The 25,000-nt window shown below is 41.5% G+C and overlaps 2 protein-coding genes across 2 annotated transcripts; both read left to right on the top strand.

Moving 5' to 3' along the window:
* The first annotated feature begins 121 nt into the window (after positions 1–121).
* LOC121301253 (mediator of RNA polymerase II transcription subunit 16-like) lies at positions 122–6,585 on the top strand. Its single transcript, XM_041230416.1, has 7 exons — positions 122–324; positions 1,323–1,533; positions 2,747–2,880; positions 3,043–3,235; positions 3,809–4,025; positions 5,888–5,971; positions 6,283–6,585. The coding sequence occupies exons 1-7, from the start codon at positions 124–126 to the stop codon at positions 6,407–6,409; spliced, it is 1,167 nt and encodes a 388-aa protein (XP_041086350.1). The 5' UTR covers positions 122–123; the 3' UTR covers positions 6,410–6,585.
* A 2,856-nt stretch (positions 6,586–9,441) lies between these two features.
* On the top strand, positions 9,442–21,691 carry LOC121301333 (phospholipid phosphatase-related protein type 3-like). Its single transcript, XM_041230641.1, has 8 exons — positions 9,442–9,774; positions 12,808–12,917; positions 15,447–15,632; positions 16,235–16,364; positions 16,549–16,744; positions 16,979–17,036; positions 18,159–18,332; positions 18,772–21,691. The coding sequence occupies exons 2-8, from the start codon at positions 12,837–12,839 to the stop codon at positions 20,065–20,067; spliced, it is 2,121 nt and encodes a 706-aa protein (XP_041086575.1). The 5' UTR covers positions 9,442–9,774; positions 12,808–12,836; the 3' UTR covers positions 20,068–21,691.
* Positions 21,692–25,000: the final 3,309 nt, after the last annotated feature.

Here is a 25,000-nt window from a genome sequence, read left to right as displayed (position 1 = left end):
AACAGTACCAGACCTTCATAAACTGCAGTGCAATACCAGGTCATGCTGACACACCTTCCTCTTCTGCAGTAGACTTTCTGTTAACAGTAGCTTGATGTGCCTGCTGTTGTCTTTCAGCTGCACATGCTGCGTGTCTCGCCTTCCATGGGCCACACTCTGGACATGAACACCTCACTGCGCCACCTGCTGTTCCTGCTGGAGTACTGCATGGTGACCGGCTATGACTGGTGGGATATCTTGCTGCACGTGCAGCCTGGCATGGTGCATAACCTGGTGGACAAGCTTCACGAGGAGTACATGCGCCAGAACCAGGCCCTGCAGCAGGTGAGGGTCCAGACAGAGAGGGGCAGAGCTGAGACAATGAGTAGTGATGCGTACTAATGCATGATATATTGTATTGTGATAGAGGTGTGTTTGTAGTGATTCATAATAAAAGCAATGCAAAACTACTTGCAGACCACCAACTGGATCTCTCGGATGTAGCTGGTCACAAGGTGTATTCGGAGATGTGTTCATCAGGCTTTACAAATCCTGTATCGTAATAATGCTTTACACTTCAGTGTAAAGCAGATATCAGATGAGGTGTCCAATGATGGCAATGCATTCCAGTCTGTGCTGGGGAAGGGGGAACCCAATTGTACACAACACATACCTGCTGTATCGCTCACCCTCCTTGCAGTTTCAATACTGTGTGTGATCCCTAAACCACTAATACTGCCCTGGCATCAATTCTGCATGGTGGATGTCAGTGTGTCAGTGAGCCTGTACACATCTCTGAATATTTCTCGCTTAGCTATCAACTAGCTTCAAGTTATATATTCTTAGATTACTTTGTTCTTGTTAACTTTTTATCATGTAAAAAATCATTCTTATTGAAATAACACGAGCAGTTTTTGTTTGAGTTTTCTTTGTACTTTATAACAAGTCTAAGCTGCTCCTCAATTCTAGCATCGTCTGGCATAGAAATTGTAACATAGGGTTGATTAGCCAAAGGGTCTTAATAGAGGTAGCGTCTTCTAAAACATGCAACTTTGCAACAGCTTTTATTTATTTATTTATTTTTATTTTTGCTTGCAATACACTGCTGTGCACCCTAATACTGGAGTTTGAGTGGAGTTACCTTTTCTTCACCACAAGAGCGCTCTGCAGTTTTGAGCTGAGATATCTTTCCTAAACCTGTATACAGGTCTGTTGAAAGCCTCTATAGGGTACACCCTGGTGAATTGCCATGTTGCATTTTCCTTGTGTAAAATCGCGTGGATGCACAGAGCTGCTGTGACAGGCTGGTTTGACTGTCCTGTTTGTGTCGTGCCTGTGCCCAGGTCCTGTCGACGCGGATTGTAGCTATGAAGGCGTCTCTGTGTAAGCTGTCGAGTGCCACCGTGGCGCGGGCCTGTGATTACCACGCCAAGCTCCTGCTCATAGCAATCAGCTCCACACTCAAATCGCTGCTGAGACCTCATGTGCTCAACACCCCTGACAAGAGCCCTGGAGACAGACTGGCAGAGATCTGTGTGAAAAACGTTGACACAGGTAACTGGGGCTGTGCGGCCACTTCTACCAGCACAGAAACACAGAACGATTCAAACCTTTAAAGGTCTGCCTTGGTTACAAATGTGTAGAATTTGTGAACGGTTTTAAATGTTGTTAACAAAAAATTTAAATCTGAAATTTCAAATAGAAAATGTGCGGTTGTACTAGGATCTTGCGATGTCTTTATAGATTATTTAATATACTGTTTGTCAGGCCAGTGTGTGGAAGTGAAGACATTGCTTCCATCTGTCACTGGGAACAAGCTGAAATTGATCTGAAATCAATTCTGACAGTTTAACTTGATCCAAATGGAAGATAGAAACAAGGAATATAAAGAATTCTTTTAAATAAATAAAAAAAAGTCAGATATTAATACTGCTTTAAATACTAATTCAAGCATACTTTTTATTGAACTAGGGATGCCACGGTTATGATTTTCCCCAAACTGAACGATACTGACAAAAGATAAAACCAAAACGAAACCACATTTTTGTAGGGAGCTCATCGCGCACTTTTCTGCTTGTAGACGGATCATAAATAATTCCTTAATAATGTTAATATAATAACATAACTCAGAAGTTATGACAAGATGTACATGATTGATTCTGACTGCCCTCAGTAAGTAGAGTGTTAAGATGTCTAGGGCTGTTTTATTTTTAGGTTTGTTGCTGAAGTGCTGGTGCCAGCACTGGCAGGCATACACAAACACTCAGTCTGCTTACCTAACGTAAAACTTTACTGAATCATTCATTCAGTTATTCTGTGCAGATCTAGACTTCATAAAAATGGAAATACTGGTGCAAAACTGACTAAAACACCCAAAAGTATTGACAGGAGATAAAGTATTAGTTGAGGTCTGCAAACATTGTGAAACTGGGGTACTAGGAAAATAATGCATAAAAAAAGTCTCTTACCACCTTATTTTATTCTTTCTACATTGTAGAATAGATATCTGTAATAATGTTACATCCCATTCCGTTTGCTGCACAAAAATCAGTCTGCTGCTTTCGGTTTTAAACTTTTAATTCGTTCCGTTTTACATAAAGCCAATTAGACATCAAAACAGCTGAAACAGAACCCATCATGACCGACTTGCACAAACTAAATTGAGCATTTAGGACTAGATAAATTACACTTAAACAATTATCCTTTTTTATCTTGGGGTTAAATGTCCCTGGCGGTTCATCACCCCCCCCCTCTCTGTCTCTCTCAGATATTGATAAGGTGATGATCAATCTGAAGACGGAGGAGTTTGTGCTGGACGCCTCCACCCTGCAGTCTCTGCAGCAGCTCATCCAGTGGGTGGGAGACTTGGTGCTCTACCTGCTGGCCAGCCTGCCCAACCAGGTAAAGGATGCTCACTGTCTCTGTGTCCCGTGGTTAGTGTGCTCACTCTCTCTGTGTCCCCTGGTCAGTGTGCTCACCGTATCTGTGTCCCCTGGTCGGTGTGTGCACTGTCTCTGTGTCCCCTGGTCGGTGTGCCCACTGTCTCTGTGTCCCCTGTGGCAGGGCTCTCTGGTGCGGCCGGGGTTTGGGTTCCTGCGTGACGGCCCCTCTCTGGGAATGCTGCGGGAGATGATGGTGGTGATCCGGATCTGGGGTCTCCTGAAGCCTGGCTGCCTGCCCATCTACACAGCCACCTCGGACAACCAGGACAGCATGTCTCTGCTGTTCCGCTTGCTCACCAAGCTCTGGCTCTGCTGTAAGCACCCCCAACCCCCCCCTTCAAGCACAGTGATGTCCTGGGATCTGAGCATGTGGGGTGAAATAAAGCCCTGGGACATAGATAGACACAGCTCTGAAGGGGAGTTTGTTCAGAACGCTCTTAAATGCTTTCAATCAAATCAAATCAAATGTAAAGGGGCCCTTTAATTTACATCGGTATAATGCAGTAAAATATTTGGCTTATCTGCGCCACTTTAAAATACTAAAGTGAGTATGGAAATGGTTTTTAGGTCTCACTAGGGTTAAGGAGAAGCCTGTGTGTCTGACTTCATGTATTACAGGCCCTCATATTTACATACAGTAAATAAAGAACCTGGTGATCTCATACTATTGATGGCTCTAGTTTTTAGATGCAACAGTAAATCTGTTTTTGATCTTGTCTTTTTATTTTGCAATTCTGAATTTTGAATTATTTTTTTGCAATTCAAAATGAAAGAATATTTGTTAGAAATGAAAAGAATGATGACAAGCGCTGGTTCTCAGTGCATTGATCATTACCTGCTGATTGCGTGTCCTTGACGTCTGTCTGTATTGTGTTTGTGTCGTGCAGCCCGTGACGAGAACCACCCTTCAGAACCAGATGACTCCCTTATAGATGAGTGCTGTCTCCTGCCCAGCCAGCTGCTGGTGCCCAACATGGACTGGCTTCCCGTCAATGACGGGGTGGTGAGCAAGCTGCAGAACAAGCAGCCTCTGCGCCTGCAGTTCGGGAAGCCCTACAGCCTGCCAGGACTTGGCTCAGGGGCGCCGGTAGAGATCTTCTCCAGGTAAACCTACCAGAGCCAGACGCTGGTTTTGATTCTTAAGATGAGGGACTTTTTGTATGTTTACATGAAAGACATATACAGCTATGGCCAAAGGTTTAACACATTTTACCAAGTCGAATGAAAGCTGTTGAATAATGTTATGTTAACATATTGAATTACATATCGCTTTGTAGTTTTCCCATATAAAGTTGCCACCACTTAGAACGGGCGTGTTTGTGTTCACATGATTCACCCGCATTAAGCGATGGACGGTATAAACTCCCACACAATAACCTGTCCACCAAGCACCAGTACAGTAATTAAAACAAACACAAGCGTATGCGGTTTAATCTTTATTAAGACACTCATTACACTAATAAATAAGATGTATTAAAGCCTAGGAATGTAATGAAAAGTATAGTAATCCTACAGTAACAAAAATATAATAACATAGATACACAGCACTAATACTGGAGCAGGAGTAAATACAGCAGCACTAAAACAAATATATTTAGTAATTAGCAAAAAAAGTAATACATGTGTAATGCAGGAGCTGTATGATTATTATTTAGGTTTCTTAAGTGCATTTCTATTTTGGTTGTATGCATTATGGCTAATGAGACGCTGCAGAATCCTGATCCAGACAGGAAGTTGGGAGAGTGGAGGGTGTGGTGTTTTGCAGTGTCAAGCAGCAGTATAGTGGAGCATCGCTGTTTAGGGTATAGCCACAGGAACAACTCCTCTTCCTCACCGAAACTCGCTCAAACTGAACGATTTGTGAATGGGACGTTTCTTTTTTTAAAAACGTTCTGACTGTTCATTGGATTGTATGTACTATCACAATATCTAGTCAGCTGTACCACCTGCGTGCTAAACATGCTTTCACTTCTCAAAATACACTTTCTATTAGTTTTTCTGCTACAGACAACAACACCACAACAAATGAAACCCGTCAGTTTCGACAGCGAACTCTTGGAATGCAGGATCGCTGCAAACTTATGAGTCAAGCCAAGTACAGTATTACTATAACCAGTATAGCTGTTACAAAGTTAATGTTTTTGTTTTATTTAGGCAATTTGAAGTTATTAATAAGAGAATTTAAAATTATTATTATTATAATAAAGGAAACTGATCATTGTAAATGCAGTAAGGTGAGTAATAAACTGACTCCATTGTGATTTAGCAGTTCAAACAATTTAACAATAATTCTGGATAAATAAATAAAAAACTAAATAATAATAATAATAATAATAATAATAATAATAATAATAATAGCAGCATCAGTAATAAAACAAACTTAAATGAGTTGGATGCAGTAATTGTATCAATTAAATATGCGGTAAAACCAAGATTGATAAAACGAATTGTCTCAGTCCTAAAATTCTAGGTGATGTTACACTTTTGGCCATAGCTGTATAGCACTCCAAATAAACATTCTGGATAATCTGTTTACATGTGGGTGGAGTTTAATAATCCACTATCATTCCACGTGTACCTGCAGACACTCCTATCCAGAACACTACACCCCTTGGGCATGTGGAATTGTAGCAGTTATTCGATGTTGTGTCCTTTAATGCATTACTTATAATAAATAAATACTAGTTTACACACAGTGAGCTGAGGAAAGCACTAGCCAAACGGTTAGTAAAATTGACTTTTAGTTTCTTATGGTTTTTCCTTATAGATTTTTTTTTTTTTTTTCAGCACAACCATAATGCGGCCCGTGATGATGCTGCTAAAGCTAGTACAGTTCTATAGCTGTAGTTAATCATAACCTGTTGAAATAATTTCCTGGAAAATGTGTGATACTGAACCCTATACGAGGTTGTGTATGCAATGCTGCTGTTGTGTTTGATGTGTCTGTCTGTGCTCTCTCCTGACAGGAGCCCTGGCTCTCAGAGGATGGACAATCTGCGCTGTCTGCACCTGGGCGTCTGCCCCACCGAAGACAGCAAGGCATGCACCAGGTAAGGGGCTCCCATAGTAGTCAAACCAAGCTCTGTATCACTGACATGCTTGTTCTGAGTATACTAGGATCAGGGTTGTAACCAAGTGTCTACCTGATGTTACTGCCCATATAATCCTAGATACCTGTATTATTATTATTATTATCATTATTATTATTATTATTATTATGATTTATTTCTTAGCAGAATAAAATGCCCCAGTCTTTCTAATTCTGCCATAAGAATCACTAGGCATTGCCAGCTGGTTTCTATTCAAAGAAATAAGAATCCCCATGTATGTGTGTGTGTTTGTCTGTGTGTGCTCTCCACAGGTGTGGCTGTGTCACCATGCTACGATCGCCCAACAAGACCACTGCACTGAAGCAGTGGGAGCAGCGCTGGATTAAGAACTGTCTGTGCGGGGGGCTGTGGAGAAGGATCCCCACCACTGTTTCCTGAGAGAGAACCCTCAAAACACCCAGCCCAATCTCAGTGGTCTTTGTTGGACTTGCCAGATTTTTGGATTTCATTTTGTAAATAGACTTTTTTTTGTCTAGTAGTTGGTTGTATACAGTTCTCTGTACAATTGGTGTTTTTTATTTCTTTAATAAAACAGATCATGTTACTCTTATCAATATGTCGTCCAGTCAAGCTTCAGATTTACTATATTTTTGTAACGCAGATATCATTTGCTCAGGTGAAGCCCAAAATCAAAGTGACTGCAACAGTGGGTCTGATTTTCCCAGGATGATAAAGCATGACTAATTTAATTTAAATAAATGGTGTAGTATAATTTCCATTTATTCCTAAATTTAAAAAAATCATATTGCATGTGCCTTAAACTGAGATATCTAACTTCAATGAAGGCACATTTTTACTTAATAAGGGAAGGTGGAAAATCCAGACTGAGGTTGGACAACAATTTAATTCCCAGTATCAATTATTGGCTAAAAGTGATAATGATAATCACAATTATTTAATCATATTTCTCATTAATTGCATCTTTGTTCCTAGTCGGTAGTTATTTCTCTCCTGCACGCTATTTTTCCTTTTTTCTCGGTCTGCTTTTTCACTTAAAGGCTTCTAAAAATATATAACCATAATGCTCTCTCCCAGAACCGAAGGATTCATGTACATTTCCAATTGCCAGCTTAATTACGTGGCACTTCACTCCCTCCTCAGCATCTTAAAACAAACAAAGCATCTCGATTACTGTGGTGCAGATCCTTTTAATCTTTAGCTTGTGAGCGTCAAGAATCATTTTCAATCAAGACCATAATTTGATCATAATTGATTATTGTTCCAACCCAAATCCCCGACAGTGTACCCTCCAATAGCTGTCATACAGCTTGTGCTGTTGCAACTGGTCACCAGCAGGTGACTCTAGAACCCTGAATGAAGCGCTTCAGTGCAGTAAGACAACACACACTGATCTGTAGCAATGCTTATGAAATAGACAGGAGTCTGTTAGGGAATGAGCAGGCGCCCGCAGACATGGTCAAATTTAGACTAAATCATCAACACTGTTTTTGTCCGCTATAAAGGTCTACTTGAAATTAAGTTTTTCCTGTGGTATTTTATTTATGAATTGCCCTGTATAACGATGTTAAAATCCACAAAAGACAAGAGTCTGTATGATGGGAATCCTATAAAGGCTCACTTGTTCAATATAGATCGTTTTAAGGTCATTTTTCCCATCCTTCGTATCTGTTTATTAATGTGTGTGCCATCTTTACACAGTATCACTGTTAAATATTCATTACACCTCAAACAGCATACGACACACTGACCACTGAAGCTTAAAGAAGGCTCTCATTTAAAAAACAATGCAAGGTAGAAAAAAATCACCTTAAAATAAGCAGAATTGCACAAAGTGGCCCTACGTAGGATTTGATGCACTTGAAAAAAGATAAAATGGTAGGTTCGTTAAAGCTGAGCAATGTATATATTTTTCTTCGTGGTCTATTGGCTGTAAGAGTATTGATAGATGAAACCACGCATATCATATCTTCTAATTAAAAAAGAGCATTCAATGAGAATATGTATAGAAGTAGATTACAGCTGATAACAGTTAACCTCGTTACCCCATACCTGCTAACATCAGTTACAAAGCCGTATATTAATAATAACAATTACCTTTCACACTCATTACCAAAATATATAGTAACATTCTCTTCAGGTCTAATGATCACAAATCTGGTTCATTTTAAACGGAGCCCGGACAAAGCTGCTGGTAATTAATGACCCTAATAAAGGGGGAGCAGTGGGCCCTGGAAAAGGTTGTCTGGGTTTATTACAAATACACAGCTGAACCCTCCCTTAGGGTCTCTAAGGAGTGCCCCCCCCCCCCCCCCCCCCAAGGAGCGAGGGGGTGCTACAGGCACACAGTGCCTCCTGAGTCTCAATCATCCTGGTTAGAGAAAGCGAAACAGCCATGCGTGGAGAGAGAGTGTTGTCTATATCAGGAAGGAGTTCACCAAGGGGACCCAGCTGTGGGAAATCAGGATGAAAACAAAAGCATGACGCTTGGGAGAAACAAAGTGAGTGTAAGTACAATGTGACAGTCTGATAAAGGAGCTGCTTTCTGTTTGCATGCATGGCAAGCATCCCAGCCAGTGTCTTCACCAGTGTTTCAATACATTGGGTTGAAGGGCCTGAAGTTTGGTGTGATCTGTCCATTATTCTCCGAACATGACTGGGAGGGGGAGAGGTGAAAATAATATAATACAGTGCATTCTGCAGAATGACTGCACACAGAATTATTCCACGTGTATCCCACAGACCCACTTGTGCAGCTGTGCTCCTTTTAATGTTATGTTTTTCCTAGATTTTCATCCATTTTTAATGTGAGCACTGTCTTTAAACAATATCATTTTTAGATATATATCGCATCATGCTAAACAACATGCCAGCAACTGAAGTTCCTTAGTTAAATAGTTCCTTATTTAAAAAGTAAAGTCATAAGAATATGGAACATGCATAAGACAAATGTATACCATGTGTTTTAAAATACCAGTGCAGTACTACAAAAATGGCCACTATTTTATATTTAATAATATATTTATCATATATTCCATATACAAATACATATATTATACTTCTTGATGTGTTAACTATATACTAAATATAAAACATGGATATGAACATGTTGTAGCAAAATTATAATAAGTACTATCAGTCTTGCAGTTGATTGAACTTCATTGTAGTTCTTTTAAGCCATTGGGGTAAGAGGCGTGCATTCAAATGGAGAAGGGGGTCGGGGCGATAATGTATCCGAAACCAATCCATTCTTTATTGCTTTGACCTCTTCCTCATCTCTTCTCCTCCTCTCTCGCTGTCTTTTCATTTTTACCTGGAGACTTCTCTATGTAAGATCCAGAATAAGAGAGCGAGAGGAAGGATAGAAAGGGAGGGATTGTGTGTAAGAGACAGAAAGGGGGGGTTGCCTACCCGCCTACCCCCACCCCCACGCCCCTCTCATACACTGCCTTTGTGTGCAGCAATGCCTTTCTCAGCTGCTTGCTTAGCAATGCTGCTCACAGTGTGTGTCTGAGCTGGATGCACACACAGCAGCCTCAAGGATTCACAGCACCCCCAGTCACGCCACCTCAGGATCTATAGCCATTCAGACCCGGGACACTCACATGAAGGATCCAGCTTTCTGTTCATCTGGCTGGCATTGCCTGGGAACTGGAGTTGTCCTGCTATGCTGTTCTTCTCTTATCCCTTGAATGGGACGAGTGCTGATAGAACAGATAGAACATTGGGTCTGTGCAAGAGCAAAGAAAAGCATACATCCTTCCCTTTGTCATATTCTTTTTGAGGTGAGACTATCTTTCTGCTTTGCATGGACAGCAAAATGTATGTGTAGCGATATGCTGTGAGAGTGGAAATGGTTAAAACACAATGTTGGATAAACTGCTTGAATATTGACTAAGCCTTGCTTTCCCAATTAAAGACAAGGTGTACGGTTAGTGATCATTGCTACAGGACTTCAAACTCAACATTCATCTTTTAAGGTCTCGGTGGTAATTTTAAGGCTGAGAACGTGGTTATAAAATAAACAAGGTTTTTTTTTTTTTTTTTTTATTAAGATTATTTTAAAAAGAAAAAAACGGTGTTATGGATTTTTAAATTATTATTATTATTATTATTATTATTATTATTATTATTATTAACTTGACCTACTAACCATGTTTACAAATTGGTTAACAACCTTAACTCTAAGATTTTTTAAAAAAAAATTTTTTTCAAATCGGCCAACAAGCAAACCGTTTGGAACTGACATTGACTGTATACTGTAGATTTGGCATCTTCCCTGAAATTTCGCAGCTGCAAACAGGGTCCCATAAGGGGTCCCCATTCCCCATTAGAGTAAAGGTCTAAGGGGGGGGGGGGGGGGGGGGGGGGGGCTTTTTGTGCTGTTCTCTTTTGTTCCTGACAGGCTTTGTAGCCTCTCTGATTTCACAGTGAAGATTCCAGTCACAACTGGTATACTAGTGTCTGGCTACAGTGCTCGCTGGTAATTAGCATACAGGGCACGTCTTGCGGTTCCCAGCTGGTTTTAACCCTTGCACGCCCCGAAGAGGTTTTTTTTTTTTTTTTTAATATACATTGATTAAACTGTAATAGCAACAGCGGTCAGTGTGCAAAATTTAGAAATACTAAAAAAAAAAAAAAAAAAAAAAAAAACATTTCAATCATAAACATTTTGACAAGAAGTCTCTTTGAGAAAGACCTCTGGTCTAAACGTTTGCCATTACATTTTTTTTTTTAAGTTTTGTAATTTCACTTCTTTTAAAGATGGTCTTCATAACATAATATATACGGATGCTTGGTTTTGCATGTTAATGACCGTTTTTCCTTGTAATGTCATGTTACATTTATGTCCTGCCCCCTTAGCATCCTATGTGTAATCATTCAGATATTGTGTTCATTTGTTTGGATCAATCTGTGTTCAGGCAGAGTCCAGGAGCTGCTCTCCAGTTCTATTTCCCTGTCATAGACTCAATGTAAGTCGGATCAGTCTCTGTGTCTGTATATTAGCTAGCACCAGCGCCATCTAGTGCACAACATCATATTGCCAGCAATACAAAAGGAAACTTGGTACCGAAACTTGGTCTAAAGTGGCAGATCACTATAAAGGCACTGATAATGTTATGTATATCTAAAGAAGGTACCTTAACCATATGAAAAGACACAAACACACACACAATAGTAATTGCAATGAGAGCGACACGGAATGATTGCAGAATCAGTGGAAAGAAAAACAAGCAAGAAAACACAACAAGCTTCCCTCTATAGATGTTGAATGTATGATGCGAGTATTATAGAATAAAACCATGACCCCAACCCTGACCTGCTCACAACATTGTCATCTCCCCTTCTGTGGGGTTCATTCTGTTCCCAGTATTTCACGTAGACCCTCCCCTGCACCCTGTTAAATGAATACACAGCTGCTGGTGGCTTCATGTCCACTAATGCTCAATCTGTCCAGCTAATAACTACTCGGGACAAAGAGACGTCCATCAGCTGTGTGCGAGGTGGACAGGTTATCTGTCTGGAGGCTTGGGGTGTCACACAGGGGTCAGCATGCCTCTGAGGGGGAACCCCAATATCAATGTAAGCTTTAGAAGCAGTGCTACAGAGAAGAGCAGAGCCAAGCTCTTGTGATCAGGTTGGGTGGATAGGCAGACTTTAAAGAGCAGCTGAGAGGTCCTGTCAACCAGAGTACAGAATGAGATGGCACTCTTATGTCATAATAGACATCTGGACAAACTAAGGTCATCATTTTTTATTTGTTTCATAATTCTGATTATGTGAAGGCATATATCACGTGTTTAAATGGAATTAGCTGATCTTTTTTTCTAAACTGGCTTTTTCTGTCATTTAAGAAAACAATGGGTTGTTATAATGTGCAATAAATACACCCGATGTTTAACTTTGAAATTATGATTGGGTTGTTATATACAGTTATTTTAACTGTTTCAGTTGCAGTGGCATGAATGAATTGAAGACAAAAAAAGTCCCGGAAATCACTCTGGAAATCTGGTAACCCAGACATTGTCTCATTTCAATAGATCCTCGAGTTGCCATCTGAAAATCAGTTCACCAAACAGATGACAATAAGTTTGAACAGAACCTGCAAAGGGTTTTTAAAAGAGAAGGTGCTGACACATCTCTACAGTCTTGTATTCTGGGTAATGAATTAACAAGACAAGCCTTGTGTGTATCTGGAGAGCATTACAGCATAGACAGTTGAAGGGCTGAACTGTGCCAAATAGGGAATGAAAGAAAAGAGGAAAGAAAGACTCCCCCAGACACACATGCGAGCACACACACAGCAAAATAGCAAAAATTGACGTTAGACCGTTATTGATTTCAAGTTTTCTAGATGTTTAAGATACGTGAAGAAATCAAATTGATAGATGATTAAAAAACACTCACAGAAGTTCAGTGGGTGCTCAGAGACCATTTAAATTGTGTCAACATTTACATAACTCTGTGGACAAATTACATAACAGCAACAAAAAAAAAAAAAAAAAAAATACATTAACAAATTCACATTCGATTGAAAATTGCAGTAATGGACTGGTATTATCACGCACATCTAATGAGCCTATCTCAGTGAAAGTACGTTCGGAACAGAACATGTCTCTAAAAAGCTGAAGTAAATGCATAGAATAGGGACCAGGTATCGACTAGCGACCAGGCATGGAATAGCGACCAGGTATGGAATAGCGACCAGGTATGGAATAGTGACCAGGTGAAACATCCCAAACACAGGGAACGTTCTTCTTCTGTTCCCCTGTATTTCATGGAAGTAGGCCTGACACTCTCATTCTGTTTCCGTCCAGGTTGGGACTTTGCTGGAGACGTGGTCAAGATGATCTCCCCGAAAGACAAGCCCAAGAAGAAGCCCCCTAAAGACAGTATGACCCTCCTGCCCTGCTTCTACTTCGTCGAGGTGGGTACACTGCATCAGCACTGCTATTAAACCAGTGCTACACGTGTTTATGTTTCTGTGTGCAGCCCAGCACCCTACATACCAATCCGTGCCTAGCTCGACATCTCTTATCCCTCTAACACAGGTCTTTTTTTTAACAGTGAATAATCGTCTATAGGTTGCCAAAAGCATGCGATTATGATCTGAATACCCCACCAGTCGGGCGCACACCTAGGGTTACCAGACGTCCTAGGAAAACTGGGGTTGTCCCAGTTTTCAGCCTTAATTTTTTGTCCCAGTCAGAAACAGTGAAATTGTTAAATCATTCTGGTTTCGCTATTTTGTATTCATATTTTTTTACAAAATTGTAGCAGTGTGCTCATGAAGTTGACACCACAGTCAGTTATTATACAAAAATAAAATTAAGAAATGTATGGATTACTTGCTTATAGTTATGATTATAGAGCCAGGGACACTATTTTCCAGGGACGCTGTATTTGGCACAACAGGGTTAACTTGATTGACATCTTTAACATCTTAAAAAGAGTTGACAAAGATAACCCCGAGCCAACACTATAAGCAGAAAACAGAACCAGGGAAGACAGCCTTGAGGGTTTGAAAGCCTTCTTTTTACATAGAGAGGGGTGAGGGTATGGAATGGATTACCTTGCCATGGTGTTGATGCTGACTCTACGAAGAACCCACTGCGTTTTGGGATCAGCCACTAGGAGCAGAGCACTGATGAGTCCAATGGCCTTTTGTTTATAAATATTCTATGCTCTATGACTTTAAATACCTTTCTACGTTGTCCTCAACTGTCTAACCCTGTCTAGAATGGGTTCTCTCGCACGCTTCACTGGTAGGATCCATCACAACACAAAAAGCACAAGCCACGCTTGCAACAGGATTACAGGTAGGAAGCTCACCCATATAGAAACATATCAAATTGGATGAAACAGCTGTTTAAAGAGGTGTCATCTTCATAGCTGGGTATTCACAAACACTGAATACAATAATTTATGGAATATGCAGGCAAAACATTTCTGTATTATAGTTTAAACATGAACTCCTCATTTTTAAAGAATTTGGTAATAAATAGTAAAGCCTTGATTATCCAAAACCCCAGCTATCTGAACAGCCCTTGGTAACCTGCCCTGCTCTGTTGTCTTAAAAAATGCGCCAGTCAGCCCTCAATCTCTGGTGTTTACAGAACAGTGCAGTACTGTACGCTATACATTTACAGGTAAAGGGGTTCAATTCTATCTTTTTAGGAAGTTACCTGATTGGAAAGTCAGTCCAGCGATTTCACAGTTGTAAATAAACACCTCATCCCCATTAGCTTGGATAGTAGTTTTTTTTTTTCTGCTGAAATTTCTCCCAGTTTGGTTTGGAGAACATAAAACAATGTTAACTAATAAATATACAGACAATGTTTAGATGGCATTTTAAAAGATCAATGCGCTAATTTAATTACTGGCAATTGAAGACACTAGCTAGATCTGAAAATGAATATTCTTGCCCTCGGTGCGAGGCAGTTCCGAGTTACCTGAACTCCAATCCACACGATTGATTACCGAAGACAACACAGCAAGCCACACGCTGTCTTATAAACATCTGAATCCCACTGCAAATGAATTCATCGCTGTATGTATCGATCGCTCTACACATGAAACACCTCCGCATTACACCAACTCTGACTCATTGATAGTCAGATGAGATGCTGCAGATGGCTCGTGAAAAAGACTTAAATCTCCCTCTCTCCTCCTCGCACATCTCTTCTACTCTTCTGTTCTTTGCCTCTCTTCCTCCTCTGTTTTTTCTCCACTCCTTTCCCTTTCTTCTCCTCCCCATTTTCTCTTCAATAACTCCTTTCTCTTCTCCTTCTTCTGTCAGCCTGCCCTTCCTATTTTCTCCTGTTTCTCTCCGTTTTCTCTCATCTTTTTCCCCCCTTTCATATCTTTCTGGAAAACTCTCTGAATTACAGATTCCTATTGAACTTTCTCCCCCATTCCTTTTGTGTCTCTGCTCCTTTTCATCCCTCATTTCTCTCCTCTGTTATCTCCTTTCACTGTACACTGCTTTTTTCATCTTTTCTATCCCCTTAACCTCCGGAAGCATGTTCAGTCAGGAAACACATGCGATAGATTAGTTATTAAAACATAGGCAAAACTACTACATTATACATATTTTACACTGCATTATTTGACCTTTGGCCTCGCTTTTCGAGGTACCCCATAACTTAGCTTGCAGATAACGTGCGAGGCTGGTCATAAGGAAGCCATGGGCAGGGTGGCAGGATGGAGAGGAGGTGAACTCTGGCACACAGCGGGGAAGTTATGGATTGAGATAAGATATAAATCCTTTCCTTGCCGATTATTGGATGTATTGTTTATCGAGGGACGAATAAGAGCTCTTCAGTTGACGATTTGATCTGCTTTTGGAAGATGTGCTTGATGTTTACATGATTTGATCTAAGATTAAAGAGCTCCCTGCCAGAAGCACCACTTTGCTTCATTACCTCAATGAAATGACTGTCCTTGTCTCCCTCAGCTGCCGATCGTAGCCTCCTCGATGGTCTCTCTGTATTTCCTGGAGCTCACAGACCTGCTGCGACCGGCGCATGTGGGGTTCCGCTGCCATGACCGATCGCTCAGCATGCCCTATGTGGACAGCGGAGACGAGCTGATCCCACTGCTCATGTTGCTGAGCCTGGCCTTCGCAGGTCCCGCTGCCTCAGTGAGTGTACCACGACTACCCACAACTTCCAGCAGCCCAGCAGTGATATTCCATCCTTCATGTACAAAGGGACCAGGGCATCAACAAACAAAAACGATAGGAAAAGGCTAAATCAAAGTGTGTCTGGATTTCAAACCTCAGCTCTGAGCTGACAGGGCTTTTTAGAGTATTCCCAAGGTATAAGAGCTGAACCTGGGACAAGGATTTTCAGTGGGGTTCTTGGGATTATCACGTGAGGAGCAGTAACTACCATCTGTCTGTCTGCCTCCCAGGTCTTGTCTGTTTCCTGTAGATTGTGCTTGGAGAAGGTCTGGTGTTCTTGTCTAAAGTTTTATAATAAATGTAGGGTTTTACCTGTAAAGAAAACAGATTGGTACAAGATTATTAACCAGCTGCAGCTATTGTAAATAAGAACATTTTCTTAATCAATGGTCTGGACCTTTTTAAAAAAAAAAAAAAAAATAGAAAAACTTTAATAAAAAATATACGAAGCCTGATCAAATCGGTTTATAATTTGATAACAGCAAATTCCTAATCAAAACCCTTACCTATGATTGGAGTGTCACACCCCCAGGCAATGTTCTTGTGTGTTCCTCCTGCAGATTATGCTTGGAGAGGGTCTGATGTATTGCCTGCAGTCCAGACTGAAGCTGAGGCCCAGGGTAGAGGGCAGCATCAACGCTGGCGGCTGCAATTTCAACTCCTTTCTGCGCAGGACCGTAAGGTTTGTGGGTAAGACTGCCTCCCTGTCCCCACTCACAGAAGCAATACACGCTGGAGTTAAAACTAGATTGTCATGTAAATTTTGGGGGATTGTCCAAATGTACTGCAGGGTTAAAACTTTGACTTCAGGGTTATTGTATTGTTCCGTGGCTCAATGCTCAGTCCTGTCTGTGTCCTTTCCTCTCATTGGCAGGTGTCCACGTGTTTGGTCTGTGTGCTACAGCACTGGTGACAGATGTGATCCAGCTGGCCACTGGCTACCATGCCCCTTTCTTCTTGACCGTCTGCAAGCCGAACTACACCATGCCAGGGGTGTCCTGCGACTCCAACCCCTACATCACCCGGGACATCTGCGCAGGGCCCGACCAGCACGCCATCGTGTCTGCCAGGTACCTCTTATTACCCCAAACCGTTTCATACCCATCTTGGACACTTAAAATAACCCAGCATTCCAGAAAAGCTTCATGTATATCCGCAGGTATGCAGATGGAGCATGTGTTGCTATGTGTATCCACAGATATCCAGATGGAGTATGTGTTGCTCGTAGATTACAAAGATTCGTTTTTCTTTTGGGTGCTTCTAAACACAGCTTCTTTGCTTTCTTCCTTTTTGTTTTGTGGCAGGAAGACATTCCCATCCCAGCATGCCACGCTGTCTGCCTTTGCTGCCGTGTATGTTTCAGTAAGTACCCTGTCTGTCTGTCTGTCTGTCTGTCTGTCTGTCTGTCTGTCTGTCTGTCTGCAATGTTGCATAACAGCAAATACTAGATCATAAATTTAGATTATTTCATCCATAACTACAAAAAAGTATTTTGTATGAAAATGTAACACAGTTTTCGGTATTTTCTTTCGTGAAGGCATTGGAAGACTTTTAGTGGAAACATTGTAAGTTAATTTTAATATTACTACATAGCCATTTAAGTTAGAGATAAAACAGACAGAGTGAAATTGGCTCAAATTAATGACGAGCAACTAAAAGGAGTTATCAGTATTCCAATCTAAAAAGAAAACATCTTTGTTAATTTTAGGATTTTGCATATGCCTATAAAACTACCTAGCTGAGTTGTGATTGTTGATGGCTGATCTGAGCTGTGCTGTGATTGTTGATTGCTGATCTGAGCTGTGCTGTGATTGGTGATTGCTGATCTGAGCTGTGCTGTGACTGTTGATTGCAGATCTGAGCAGTGCTGTGATTGTTGATTGCTGATCTGAGCTGTGCTGTGATTGGTGATTGCTGATCTGAGCTGTGCTGTGACTGTTGATTGCTGATCTGAGCTGTGCTGTGATTGCTGATCTGGTCTGAGTTAGAATTGGTGATTGCTGATCTGAGCTGTGCTGTGATTGTTGATTGCTGATCTGAGCTGTGCTGTGATTGGTGATTGCTGATCTGAGCTGTGCTGTGATTGGTGATGGCTGATCTGTGCTGAGTTGGGATTGGGGATTGCTGATCGAAGCTGTGATTGGTGATTGATGATTGGTGATTGGTGACTGGAGATTGCTGATCTGAGCTGTGCTGTGACTGTTGATTACAGATCTGAGCAGTGCTGTGACTGTTGATTGCTGATCTGAGCTGTGCTGTGATTGTTGATTGCTGATCTGAGCTGTGCTGTGATTGTTGATTGATGATCTGAGCTGTGCTGTGACTGTTGATTGCTGATCTGAGCTGTGCTGTGATTGCTGATCTGATCTGAGTTGGGATTGGTGATGGGTGATCTGAGTTGTGTTGTGATTGATGATCAATGCTGTGCTCTGATTGGTATTTGGGGTGTACTGACCTGGTTGTGAATGTGCTGTCTCCTCACAGATGTACTTTAACTCAACGATCTCTGACAGCACCAAGCTGCTGAAGCCCATGTTGGTGTTTGCATTCGCCATCGCGGCTGGCCTCTGTGGGCTCACACAGATCACTCAGTACCGCAGTCACGCCATTGACGTCTATGTGGGCTTCTTCATCGGAGCTGGCATCGCTGCTTACCTGGTGAGAGCCACCTATCCCAACAACAACAACTTAGAGGATTAATTGAACACATTTAACCACCTCAATCAGTTCCTTATTTAATAATACAGAGCTCAAAGGCCAGATTTATGTGTTATTGTATGTTTTCTAGTTGGAAATGTATCTGTTTAATACACTGTATATATACAATAGCACACACATTACACATACAGGGTCCATGTATTTGGCCTCAAACTATTTTAAGTATTGCATGACTGCAATTTAATTCTAGTCATTTTTGTTGCTAGTTTCACAATTGCTTTATGCCCTATAGATAATTTCTACTTTCTTCAAAATAGGGCTTCAATATTGCATTGCTCCTGTTAGCATTAACAATGTGTCCTAAATATGTTTTGAATCCATCCAGTCATCTGGTTAACAAACATTTAACTTAATCCGAACCAAAACCATCTCGCTGCAGGCCTTCCACGCTGTGGCAAACTTCAAATCCTCGGAGGACACCTCCCCCTGTGCTCCCCAGCCGCCCCCCAAGGATGCCCTCCGCGCACTGACCCAGCGAGGCCACGACTCCGTCTATCAGAAGAACCACCCGTCCGAGAGCACAGACGAGCTAGCCGCCCCCCAGAGGATGCAGGGTCTGAATCGCCAGGTCCAAAGGGAGAAAGTGTCCCTGGGCAGCCTGAAAAGGGCCAGTGTAGATGTGGAGCTCCTTGCCCCCCGCAGCCCCATGGGCAAAGAGAACATGGTCACCTTCAGCAACACACTGCCGCGTGTCCACACCCCTTCCGCCGAGGACCCAGCCCGGCGCCACATGACCATTCACGTGCCTGTTGACCCCCTGCGCTCCAAACAGCTGCTGTCGGAGTGGAAGCAGAAATCCATGGAGCTCCGAAGTGTAGGGCTGAGCTTAGGAGTGGATGAGGAGCAGGATGGGAGTTCAGAATGCTCCGATTCAGGAGATGATGTAGAAGAGGAGGACTTGGTAGTCCCATCTTCTTTGTATCCCACAGTCCAGTCTCGACCCAATGCAGGCCCAGGGGCAAGAGTAGTGATCCCTCCCAGACCAGTGGCTCCTCAGCTGGTACACATCCCAGAAGAGGCTCCCCCTCCATCCCCTAAAAGCTGCTCGGGTGCCCGGGCCAAGTGGATCTCCATAGCTGAGAAGACAGCAGCAGCAGTCCCTGCCCCAACCCCTTCCTCGCTGCGGGCTGCCAACCAGCCTCGGATCATGCAGGTGATCGCTATGTCCAAGCAGCAGGGGCTGATTTCAGTGACCCCCAAGCACTCAGAGACATCTTCATCCACATCTTCCAGCTCTGATTCTCCCTTCTACAGACCCCCTTCCGAGCGGGATAGCTCCAGCATTGTCACTGTAGACGCTCATGCTCCTCATCATCCCATAGTGCATGTTTCATCAGGGAATGGAGGACCTTGGGAATGGAAGACTACAGCTAACAATAGCGGGAGTGCATCCGAGCTCAAGGAAGCGTACGAACTTAATGATCTGAATCGGGAATGTGGTCGGAATTACCGGCCAGTGAAAAGCATTTCGCCGACGTCTTCAGCCAGCGATCCTGATCCAGAACTGACCACAGGCCACTCGGAGCTGGCTTCGGAAAGCCGGAGCCAAGAATCCATACTCCGGAGAAAAACCGGAACGACAATTTCAGAACAAGAAAGAGAGGGAACCCCGATACAGACCGAGCAAGATCAGTTCTATAAGAAATTGCAAACCGAACGAAGGTTTAAAGAGTGAATCAACTAGAGCAAATAGAAACCCTCTTCAGAATGTAAACTACGAGGAACATGAATCTACGTGGAGATTCAGAACTTAGGTTGTGGCCAGAGCATGTGAGCGATGAATAATCGTGTTATAAGGCCTGTATGATATGGATATACCCCCAAGCAACCCCCAAAAATATTGAATAAAATAAGAACATTTTCAAATGAAGTATCTAAAACATCGGACAAAGATAACCGGCTGATCAGTCATTTTTAAGTCAGTTGTTTAATGAAGTCCTGACCAATTTCAAATAATTCAATTTTAAACACGCAATCAAAAAAAAAAACTAAGAAACATTTCTGAAATGTTTGTCTACTTGGCTTTGCATCATCCACTTATTTGTTTATCCTGTAATAAACACAGAGAGGTGACACTGCAGTATAGCTGCTCAAATACCCTCATGTTTTACCTTCAAAGACAACTCAGTGAATCTTTTATTTTATTAAACCCCCCAGTCCATAAACACTGATAAAGTAAATGAACCTGAGTTTATGTCAATAACAAGTTACTGTAGTACGAAGCACATATACAGTACATCACATACAGGTGCTGCTGTTTAGATTTGAGAGGTTCTCAGGACAAGACAACAAAACAGAAGAGGACTTCTGTTCAATACTGGAAAGATAAAAGTGGTCAATATATGGATGGAATGAAAACCTTGATTGTTGACAGAAAAATCACAGAAAAATGAACTCTTAAAAACGGAGGCCCTAACCACCACTACACTGCCAGCTCCCTAGTCATATTTTGTGACTGAAAAGATCTGTCTGAAGCTGCGGCAGAAAAGAACCGTGCGTATTCTGTAGGGATGTTCCTCTGTTCCAACTGGGGTGTTGAGTATTCACTAGCTGTTTTTAGTTAAATAGCATTTGATTTATTTATCACCTTTCCCTTGCCTTTCTATGATGTTTGCAGTTAGGCTGCGGTTACCTTGATCCAATATTTATTTAATATAGTTCTTCTCCAAATCTGTTTTTACCCGCCTGTGAGATTGTTTGAAAAATTTGACCTGCCTTGGACTAAACAGACTGTGACAAATCATGTGACAAAATGATTTTTCTGGCCGGTCCCATTTATATAATGTAGAGTAGGCTGGACCAGCAAAGTTTAAAGGCCACGTTGTCACAAGGTTTGAATGAAATGAGGAAGCCGGTCCAGTGCTGGGCAGTTAGAATTTTCCAGACAAGGTCAAAGCCAGGTAAAGAAGGCTATAGAACAGTGATTCCCAACCCCGGTCCTGGGGAACCCCGTGTCTGCTGGTTTTCATTCCATCTAAGTTCTCAATTATTGAACTGAACCCTTATTTGAACTGATTTGCTTAATTAGACCTTTTTAATTGTTTTCAGCTTTTAAACAGTTGCAGATTTCAACTTAGCTACAACCTTTTATAAACAGCTTGAACTCTGCAACTGTTTAAGAGCTGAAAACAATTAAAAAGGTCTAATTAACAACAACAACAACAACCTTTTATTTACATAGAACCTTTCATAGCAAGTATCCCAAGGCACTTTACAAGAGTTAAACAATCAAAAAGAAAAAAGAAAAATTTGATGCCATTTAAAGCCCATTTAAAATAATAAGTCAATAATTAAGTAAATGATCAGTTCAATGAAGGGTCTAGTTAAGTAAGTGAGAGCTCGGTTGGAATGAAACCCAGCAGCCACAGGGGCTCCCCAGAGCCAGGTTTGAGAACCACTGGTCTAGAGCAAAATTATAATACATTAATATTGACGCATCAGAGCCCAGTACCACGCTCAGCAACTGCAAACACCATGAACCGACAAGGGAAAGGAGGGGCACGTGTACTGTATAAAATGATATTCAAAGCTACGTTCTCTTGGAATGGGTGGGTGTTTTTTATGTTTTATTTATGACTGATGCTGCCATGTGCAAGGGAGCCCTGGATCACAGAACTGCTCCAGAAAGTCTGAGCCATTGCACTGTGCTCTCCATGATTGTACATACTGCAAACTGGCATCCCAGACTGCAATAGAACTCAGCAGAAACACTGTCTTAGGGATGGGAGAATGCTAGCATATAAAGAGCTTGGTTTTAAAGCTTGGTAACTGGATTGGAATTTGTATTCTGCCTGTATTTATTCCAGTCAGGATTTAAAAATAGAAAACTGCAGTATATACTCAAGGTGTGTTTGGATCATAAAGGATGCAAACCAATCACTTTAAATCATAGTAAGAAGTAATTGATAAACGCAATGTTAAAAATCTGCATGTCATCAGTGTAAACAATAAGACTTTCACTAGATGCGTATCATTCAAAGAATAAAAACATTATCCCTAGTTTCATGTAGGCTATCTGAATATGGCAGAAGACTAAACATTGTAGCTTTTCAGTATAGTTTTTACTTCTGAGCTGAAATATATGCTGCAAATATTCCCCCCTTTTAATATCACCTCAAAGGAGCAGAAAGGAAGACAGCAAGCCGCTTTGACTTCATCAGGAGCACCAATAGCCTGCTGTGGAATGTAGAATATAGAATCGCTTTCATAACAGAAGTTAGTTCATTAATTAAAAGCATCTTCAATCAATACTCTCTCCTACACTGTACATGTGCAACAATTTGTAATAGTTAAAAAAAATAAATACATGCAAAAGCTGTTTGCTATTTTAAATTGTGATGCTAAACATTTCAATAGTGCACAGCAGCTTACTCAAGCATAGCCGTTGTGAACCTGATCTTTGATTTGCCAGTGTGTGAGGTGAGGTGGAATTTGCATCCAGTGTGTTGCTCTATACATGGTCCCAGTATACAGTGTCTGCTTATTATCATCGCATTGAACTGTTCCAGAGTTGTGATAAATAAATATATATTAATAAATATTACAAAATACTTGAATAAATATGTCCTCATATCAAAAGCAGTAGTTATCATCCCATCTATCTCATTATATAATACTGTTGCACAACATAATTGGTCATTTACGATATTAAATACTATTTTGCAATACTAAATATGTTGCTGAAAAGGTTTGACACTGAATTTTGTCCATCAGCAAAAATCCCCCCCCCCCCCCCCCAAAAAAAAATCTGCAATTCCCTGTAAAACGACATTGAAACTTATAGAAAGACTACTGAAAACTGCCTTACAAAGTAGTCTACCCTTGTTACCAGCTTTTGAAAATCAAGCTCTTTCTTGACGTGTTTGTTTTTTTACTGCAGGTCATTGAATGTTTTGTATTTGATGTCAGTTTAAACATTTGATTTGTCAGTAAAAAAAAAAAAAAAAAAAAAAAAACCTTGCATGTCTGACTGTGACTGCCAGTGTACATCTCTCTGAAGTGACTGGAGACCCAGCATCTGGAGGCCTGGGAGTAGCGGAGTGGCACAGGGGCTAAACTGCGCTGGGCAGGGGCTGTGATGTGCCCTGGTCTGGGATGAGATCATTTTAAACAGGTGCTGGGTGGAAAGAGCAGACCTGCAGGATAATGAAATACACGATCTGCTTAAATCATTGTTATCATAATCGCGATCATCGTGATTCATGTTTTAACACGCACCCTCTTAGTCTTTTGCCTCCATCTGCACCGTTGTCTTAAAAGTAGCCATCAGAGGACAAGCACAGCATTGCTGGTTGAGTTGGTTAAACTATGACAATCGTTCTGCAGTAACCAAGGGATCCTGGTATAGCAGGAGGACATGCCCAACACCAGGGCGATGCCAGACTCAATCGGGCAGGCAGGTCCTAATAAAGTAGACAGGCAGTGTATCTACTGAAGGTGAAGTCTTGGTAGAAATTAGTCATTGTTTGATCATATTTTGTATGAAACTCAGTATAGAGCTCTTGAAAAAACATTGAGGGCAGAGAGGTATTGAAAGGTTACACTGTAAAGTATAGCGCATGCTTAATTCACTGTCAACACAGCCTGACCACCAATTAACTGAACTGAATTACCGAATGGTGAAATGAAGAATGAGCTGTCTGGGGGAACATGCCTTCAAGGTTTCTCTGTCGTCACATAGTACCTGCTGTGTAACAGAATACCATCATATTGGAAATTTGGAATGTTTGTGTAGACAGATGGCTACCACTAATACAGTATTTAATACACTGGGACCTAGATTCAGACACGGTGCTGGGAGAGGAGGGTTGCATGTGACTCACCACATGGCACTGCCAGAGGCACACACTGACATTCCTCCTCAGAGCTCTCCAGTCGCAGCCAGGCAGCCACAGGGTCCCAAGGGCAATCTCGGGATGGCCAGCTGTCTGCCTGCAGGTCAAGCCGTCCTGTCCATTTCCTTGACCTAATCAAGCTGTGTGACTCAAGCAGGGAGTAATCAACCCCTAGAAGGCTGGTGATTCACAAACAGTGTCAGCTATCTTTTTTCAGATACAGTGATGAAAGACAGAAATAGTTTTAAAGCGATTGAGAAAAACTATTTAGTAAAAACATACTCTTAATATGTTATCATTAATTGTTTAGTGCCACAAAATTCAACATTTGAATCCTGAAACATGCATTGTGTACTGAGTTCATCACACGTAATAATAATAATAATAATAATAATAATACATCTTTAAACAATATCATCCCTTAATATTTATTACATCTTAGAATGTAAAAAACAAGATGTGACTGAAGTTATTTAAAGATGTCACACACAATATAAAACTGACATACACATGACAAGATAACAAGGTGGCAATAGACAAGTTCCCTGCCCTCCCCATCCCTCTCAGTGGTATATCCCGCAAGGTATGGTGCAGTCCCTCAGCTCTAACCACAAGACCATACTGACTCCCAGTCCCTCAGCTTTAACCACTAGACCACATTCCTCCCAGTTTCTCAGCCTCCCTCCCAGTCCCTCAGCTCTAACCACTAGACCACACTGCCTCCCTCCCAGTCCCTCACCTCTAACCACACTACCTCCCCACACTGCCTCCCAG

Source organism: Polyodon spathula, chromosome 27, assembly GCF_017654505.1.
Source record: "Polyodon spathula isolate WHYD16114869_AA chromosome 27, ASM1765450v1, whole genome shotgun sequence".
Lineage (NCBI taxonomy): Eukaryota > Metazoa > Chordata > Actinopteri > Acipenseriformes > Polyodontidae > Polyodon > Polyodon spathula.
This window is presented reverse-complemented; position numbering and strand designations above follow the sequence as displayed.